The 8,066-nt window shown below is 33.4% G+C and overlaps 1 protein-coding gene across 1 annotated transcript; it reads right to left on the minus strand.

Annotated features, from left to right (window-relative positions):
* Positions 1-3,689: 3,689 nt before the first annotated feature.
* Positions 3,690-5,963, minus strand: LOC127952665 (lecithin retinol acyltransferase). Its single transcript, XM_052551359.1, has 2 exons — positions 5,420-5,963; positions 3,690-4,489 (listed from the first exon to the last, which is right to left on the minus strand). Exons 1-2 carry the CDS (start codon positions 5,927-5,929, stop codon positions 4,337-4,339), a joined length of 663 nt encoding a protein of 220 aa, XP_052407319.1. The 5' UTR covers positions 5,930-5,963; the 3' UTR covers positions 3,690-4,336.
* Positions 5,964-8,066: the final 2,103 nt, after the last annotated feature.

Below are 8,066 nucleotides of genomic sequence, written 5' to 3' on the forward strand. Positions count from 1 at the left end.
GTTTACTTACTCTAAAAAAAAAAAAAAAAATGCAAAGTGAAATTAAATTAAATTAAATGCATTGAAAATCTATCCAGTATTCAAAACAGAAAAATACAGCCAAAAATGAATTAAATGCTGCATGCATGCTTATGTCATAATCAGTGATTAAAACTTAAAATTTGCCAAATTTGGATCTTATTTTAATGCATGCATTTTCGATTTAATGCATAGTGTGTTTTAATACTTGATGCATATGTGAGCATGTTAAATCATATTTTATATTAATAAATCAATCAAGGTGAAAGTGAAATTTAATAGTATTTCTTCACGTGGGCGTGCAGTAAATTATATAGATAAACAATACATGCATAAAGTTGAAAGTAGTTTGAATTGATCTGCATAAAAAAAATGAAATTAGGAAGAAAATCGTTTTCGGAAAGAGTCTTACCTTCTTTAAGTTGTGAAGTTGCATGCAATATAAGCTCGTGTAGGAAAGTATGGCAGAAGAGAAAAAAAACAGCCTGAATCCATGCCAAATTTATCACGCGTAACCCGACGACAAAGAACAAGAAGTGTGTGTAACAGGAGTCTGAGTGAGTGTGATGCACGGAGAGAAACACATCTGAGTCTGAAGGATGCGCGCGCTTCACAACCCAGCAGCGCGCGCGAGACTCTTGATTGACACCAGGCTTGATTTACAATTACAACTTTGATATAAAGATCAGAGGTTTATGAATATGTAATTAATGCATCATTTAATAGCAGTCTGCATTAGTCTGTATACAGTAACTGTGTTAATCACTGTTATTTCTATAAGACCATATACTGACGTGAAAAGATAACTACAGCAGATTTACTTATACATAATTTAATGCATGACATTCAACATTGTTTGCTCAGCTTTTTGTGTCACATTGTCGTTTTGCAGATGGTAGGTACAAAGAGGTTTCAAATGTCAGGAAATGTAATCATTAAGACAAAAGGACAAATGTCTGTCTCGCTGATGCACATCAGGCAGAAATCGACATATGACGTCAACAATGACGATGAGAGTCACGCCAGATCTTCAATTTAATAAACACTATGAACTGAATTATATACTGCCCTCAGCAACAGAGCTGTGTGTGTGTGTGTGTGTGTGTGTGTGTGTGTGTGTGTAAGCATCACCTGTTTTAGTATTTGAGACTTATTCTAACTCTATTTCATTTTAGGAGAATCATTTTGTTTATTTCCCTCTTTTTAGGATAGCTTGCACCAATCAAGACCAAGAACATGCATAGATAGTTCACCCCCAAAAAATGTGCCATCATTCACTTGCCCTCATGTTCTTCCAAACCCATATTTGCAGCACAAATAAAATTATTTTTTATATTTTATAATCATTTTTGTTGCTTATCATCATCACCATCTTCTTAATTTTTTGTTGCTTAACTTAATTTCTTGAAAGTCAAGAACAATTTATGCAATTATATTGTTTAATCATTTATTTATTTATTGTGTTTTTATCGTGGGTAATGAAAGACCATTCATTATTTTCCTTGAAAGCAAGGTTGTGGGAAAATCATATTATTTTTCATTAATGTTTATTATCACAACATTAACAAACTGGAGGAAAATCTGTCCAAAGTGCTTTTCTATGTCTGTCAACCTTAACACATAGACCCAAAATCTGTCTCGTGAATGTGTTTTCTTCCTTTTTCTTTTTATATGTTGTTGAAATAATAATTGCAGTTTGCTTGCTATGACATTTGGGCAGAAAAATGAATAGTAAAAAGAAATGATCAAACACCTAACCGCTCCTAAATCTTTCTGATTGAGCTGAGCTGGCAGCTTCAGTCACTTATTGGTTGTGTAATTAATTGGTATAGATTCTCTCTCACTTCTGCAGGAAGACTGAGGTACATGTCCAGGTAAACCAACAGAAATAGCAACACTACAGAGAACACAGACAGAAATAACCAGCTCCCTTCTGCTGCTGATCTACTCATCCATATGCTGTCAGCTATTACATTTTACAGTAAAATACTGTGTTTATTTCTATCATGGACCAAGGTTACATTTATTTATTTATTTATTTATTATTAGGATATTGTCCACATTTGCTCCAACTTGGAGGTCTTTTCATTCTGCAGTTTGAAACTCAAGAAATGCATGTCAAAGATTTTAGTTTTAATTATCAAAGCAGCTTCTTTCTTCATCTTTATCAATATGTTGAGTATGAAACAAAGAGATGCATGACATTTCTTAAAAGATATATAGATGAGCTTCCTTTATTTACATTTGAGAGAAAACTTGCAAATATCTTAAAATATGCAGCCGTGAATGTGTCATATTGAAATACATAAAATTTCCAGGTTACGATGCTGTTAAATAAAATCTCTCTCTCTCTCTCTCTCTCTCTCTCTCTCTCTCTCTCTCTCTCTCTCTCTGACAATCTGTAGCCTATGTAGTGGGAATGAAGACATATTATGAAATATGACGCATATGAAATATTGCTGCCTGAATCATCTCTGTCCACTAGATGGGGCTGCTGCTGTTGTCTGATGCTTGTTGGAAAATGCAATAAAAAGGATTTTGAATGTCATATTTTCAGACTTCATTCAGATTATAGAGTATATTGGAGTTTTGTTTTGTAATCTGTCCTGGAATGTAGTTATAATTATTTCAAAAGCAACTGCAAATGTAGTAGCATGATTCCAATCACATTTAATAGTAAAAGAGCTACGTTCATTTTATTTCATAAATGCTTTTGTATAAAATATACATTTTTGATCACACTTTACAAAAATATTTATTTCATTTATCAATGGTTAATGCATTAGTTATCACTAACCAACCATCGGGAAATTTTTTTTTATAATATATATATCTATATACATTTTTAATTTTTGGTCTTATTTTATGTTTTTGGTGTTAGTGTTAATTCATAATACTTACTCATATATAATACTTAAACTGTTAATTTATAAAACTTGAATATGAAACAAAATGTTTAAGTATGTGATAATTAAGATTAACCCATAGATGACCACAATATTGTGATTGTTAGTTAATACCTAATGCATAACTGATGTTCACTTCACAGTGTGTGTGTGTGTGTGTGTGTGTGTGTGTGTGTGTGTGTGTGTCTGTGTGTGTGTGTGAGACATCAAGAAATTCAGAATGAACCACATTCACTGTCTGAGCTGTTTGACTCCATATACAAGACTAGATGAACTAGTTCAAACTTGTGTGCTCTGAAAATAGCCCTGCTCTTTTTTGTTGTTGTTGTTTATTAGTTTTTTAGCATTTAGCAGCTTTTCATATCACATGTGGTTAAGGTTACTACAAAATGTCCCAGATGCCTTGTTTCATCTGTTCTCAGCTCTATTTATGAGCAGAGGAGTTCACTGACATATTAGAATAGGAGATAATCTGTGCCTGTGTGGGAGGGAATTGTGCAATCCTGTTTGGAATTTGTAAACAAAAGTGGACACCAAATAACGGAGCGGGACGCTGTCATGTCCTCGCATAGAACGTAAGAGAATCCATTCTTAATGTCATCACTTGTGTTAAAATCAGCTTTGGCATTAAATTAAAATGCTTTTTTTCAGGTTCAATGATTTCCTGCACAATGCATATCACCTCTTATTTCTAATTCATTTAATTTTTGTTGTATTTTATTTATTTGATCTAGCCTAAGAACGCTCAAATCAGAAACGCACAGCTCAGATTATAGACCTCGTGCTAATTCCACAGGTTCAGCTACAGGTCAGACAAGCTTTATTCTGATGAAAAAGGTCCAATTAACTGTTTACAGCAATAACCAGACATAATTATAGCTAGTATTTACACGTAACATTCATCAAATATAGCTCTGTTTACATATTCTTATTCTGGCTCTTCTTTATGCTATTAAATATATATTTGAAACTGTACAAATTCACAATCAAGCACTGTCAGAGCTTATTAATAATACAAGTAAAAAACTACAAGTTCATATATATGGTAGGCTATGTCCTGAATCATAATTCAGTAGCTATTAAAACTAGTAATGAAATGTATCTGTACAAAACTTCTGCTTAATACAAAAATAAGGCACCTTTAGTGAACAGTGCATGCAATCTGTAACTTTAAGCCACAACAATATTGACCAATTGTAGGTATATGGTTTAAAATGTAAAGTATACAGCATGGCTGTAAAGGCTCAAAGTTAATGGCATGTTGTCATGAGTTATTTAAAGCATAAGGAAAAACACATTGTCAGACTTGGCATGTTTACACGGCGATATTCCACTGATGCATTGCTTTGTTGTGTACGTGTCCTCTTTAAAGCTGGGCTTAGTTGTTTTATGTGATGCAGTGAAAGTGTCGCTCAGCCAGCCATCCACAGAATAAAGGGAATAAGGATTGTGGGTAACGTAGTTGAAGGCGCCAGGCCGAAGCACAGGATGTACATCACTCCTATCCCAACAGTTAAGGCCACACTCCTCTGGTCCCGAATGATGGATTTCAGACAGTCACAGAACTGAAAAAGAAAAAGCATTAAAAGATATCAGTAGCAGACTCTTAAACAAAAACTTTTACACAATACATGCTATGAAGAATATTTTTATTTATTTAATTGCAGTGCATGATAACACACTCAAACAACCAACGTTGAGTCAAATATATATTAACCCATCCATTGGGTTACATTTTTACAATACATTTTTAACTCAAAAGTTGGGTTCATCCATATCTGACCCAAAGTTTTTTTTAGAGTGCATGGTGTTCATGCCACACTATCTTGATATTAATTTTAATTTTAATAAGTAGAACATATGCTGTATTCTAGACTATTTTTGTATTATTAAAGATTAGATAAAAATAGGGTTGCACAAATGTGGAAAAGGTCAATTAAATTTCGGAAATATTCCAGGAATTTTGAAAACTTTCCAGGAATTTGTTTTATTATTATTATTATTTATTTAATTATTTTTTATTTTATTTTTTTTTGTATATTCCAGGGATTTTTAGAAAGTTTCCGATTTTTTTTTAAATTAAATTATTATTATTATTTATTTATTTTATTTTCTATATATATATTCCAGGGATTTTTGGAAAGTTTCCGAAATTTATTATTATTATTATTATTATTATTATTATTATTATTATTATTTATTTATTTATTTATTTATTGTATATTCCAGGGATTTTTGGAAAGTTTCCAGATTTGTTTGTAATTATTATTATTATTATTATTTTATTTTATTTTTTTTATATATATATTTTCTTTTTGTATATTCCAGGGATTTTTGGAAAGTTTCAGGATTTTTTTTTTTAATTATTATTTATTTATTTTTATTTTTATATATATTCCAGGGATTTTTGGAAAGTTAATGGATATTTCCCACCCCTTTGCAACCCTGGATCTAAATCATATTTTTCTAGTTTACCCCGGATGAAGAGCTCTCACCTTCTCTGTCTGCTGGCTCGCAGATGTCCCGTACCTGCAGTACGTCACGAAATGCTCGCAGTTATTCCATAATAAACTGTAGGGAAAGTCCCCGACCAGCTTCTCTGCTCTCCTCGCCACTTCTTCGCTCGCCAGCGCTTTCCACTTCACTTTCTTATCCATATCGTTCACCAGAATCTGAGCACCGTACGCGAAGTCTTCGACCGAGTCGACGCGAATGCTCGCGGTTCTGTAGATGCAGCCTAAAATGAGTCTTTTGTTAGTGACGACTGGTTTAATGAGCTGTCTGTCTCTGGTTAGGACGGGCATGATGTCAGGCATCAGGTGTGCCACCCTGTTCTCTCCCAGACAGATGCCGTAATGAATGAAGAGCGCGCGCTGCACCTCCAGCAGGTCTCCTCTCCGGAGCACCGGGCATCTCACCGGATCCTCCCGCCACAGACTCTTAAACACATTCAAGCTGGAGAGAAGAAAGAACTTCTCAAACAGAAACGTCAGCGAGTCGAGCATTTTTATGACTTGTAGACTTCACGGTCGATGGAGAATTTATATATTGCATGTGCTTTAGGACTGAGGAGGATCCCAGGATTCTGATTGGCTGGACGGTTCATCCCCACACTGAACCACTTTAATGCTCGGCTGCTGATTGTTTAATGAGGTGAAGTTTTCGCAAATAAACAGTAAGCTTATTGGTAACACTTTACAATAACATTTATCTTGGAAAAAAGAAAAGAATGCAATTACCTATCACATAGTAAGAAATCTTAATTAATAGGTTAGATTCATTAAAATTCTCAAAATAGCCTATACACACACACACACACACACACACACACACACACACACACACATATATATATATTATATATATATATATTTTTTTTTTTTTTTATTTTTTTTTTAAAGAAAATAATAATTCTCAGCAAGCATGTGTTACATTTATAAAAAGGAAGAGTAAAGAAATATTTTTCAAAATATTTTTCTTTTGAATAAATGCTGTTTATGAAGCAGCAAAACCTTAATAACAAATCATCATATTATTCTGATTTCTGAAGATCATGTGACACTGAAGACTGGAGGAATGATGCTGAAAATACAGCGGAGCATCACAGAAATTATAAATTATATTTTAAAGTATATTAAATTAGAAAATTATTACTTTAAATTGTAATAATATTTTACAATTAAAAAAAAATAAATCTGTATTTTTGATCAAATAAACCCTGCCTCGAAAAGCATAAGAGACTTCTTTAAAAAACATTAAAAATCTTACTGACACTAAACTTTTTAAACGGTAGTTCATCTATAGAGAAATAGTTTGACAGTAAATGTACATTTTATTTTAAACTGCCTGCACACAACAGTGCACTGTAATTATTAATATACAAGAACTCTGCAACATAATTAAATATACCTGTTAACTAGATTGTACAGTGTTTATACAACTAAACCATCTCCACAGTGACTTATTAAATTTGATTTAGCACTGCTTAAAAAGACTTCCATATACAGTATTTTGTGTCTGTTTCAAACATGTAAAGAAGCTTATCCAGAACCGTGTTCCCCTCTGCTTAAAGCATGCTTTCAAGACCCCTTTGAGCTGATTTTGTAGTCCAGTCTGAAACGTGAGGCACTTAATTATCCCCCAACAATACCACCTACTGTTCTCACATGCAGCGGTCGTCTCACCCCTCGTCTGAAGAAGTGACCTTAATTAGCAGCGAATCAGGTCATCTGATAATCTTCAATTATTTTGTTCCCAGACCCTTTTTCTGGTTTAATCATTAGAGCCATTTGTCCAATCTAGTGCATGAAATCAGAATCACTTTTCTACCGCCACAATGTTTGGATCAGCAGGAGCAGATACTGTCTGATGATCTCAAAAAGTTGTTTCCATAACTAAATAAACATAAATGAATGCATTTTATAATAAACATGTGCAATATTATATTACATCTTAGCAGTCTTCTGTTCCATCCTCCTTCCAGTTTGTTTATATTACAAAAGCAAGTATTGTAACTAGTTCAGTTGTGCCGATGCTTGATGTTTTTATCAGACTCTCATTCTGACGGCACCCATTCACTGCAGTGCATCCACTGATGAGACACTGATGCAATGCTACATTTCTACAAACCTGATGAAGAAACAAGCTCATATCATTAATCATATCATATCTAAATTATTTAAAATGATTACAGGCCTTTTTTTCCCAGCTATAAGAGCTGGCCATGAGTCAAATTACATCGAACTGTGATGCAACAAAATGTGGATTTTTTTTTTTAATCCAAATAAATGTTTATGATCACATTCATCGTCTTCTGTCTAAATCACATGCATCCCTCATTTGTAAAAATCTGTCAGTGCCTATTTTGAGTAAACTAGATAAATCATCATTGTGTGATCATTATCATAGCCTTCAAGTCCATTTATTGTGTGTTGAATATTTGTGAGGTCTGAAGGGCAGATGTGAAACAGTGGTCACTGCCGCTGAACTCGCGATGACCTCTGCACTTACAAACCCACTGCCATCATATTTACAGGATGCCAGATAAGAGTACTCTTGAGAAAGGAATGCACTAAACTTAACTCTCACATTTAAGAGCATTCATTGATTATTTTCTCATTGCTATTGCATTACAATCCTGCT

This window comes from Carassius gibelio, chromosome A1 (assembly GCF_023724105.1).
Source record: "Carassius gibelio isolate Cgi1373 ecotype wild population from Czech Republic chromosome A1, carGib1.2-hapl.c, whole genome shotgun sequence".
Classification (NCBI taxonomy): Eukaryota; Metazoa; Chordata; class Actinopteri; order Cypriniformes; family Cyprinidae; genus Carassius; species Carassius gibelio.

Bases quoted from the DNA above. Each gene is read 5' to 3' on its own strand.
- LOC127952665 (XM_052551359.1), bottom strand. From the start codon at position 5,929: ATGCTCGACTCGCTGACGTTTCTGTTTGAGAAGTTCTTTCTTCTCTCC. The intron at 4,490-5,419 runs GTGAGAGCTCTT...TTTCTTTTTCAG, and splicing joins CGAGCCAGCAGACAGAGAAG to TTCTGTGACTGTCTGAAATC.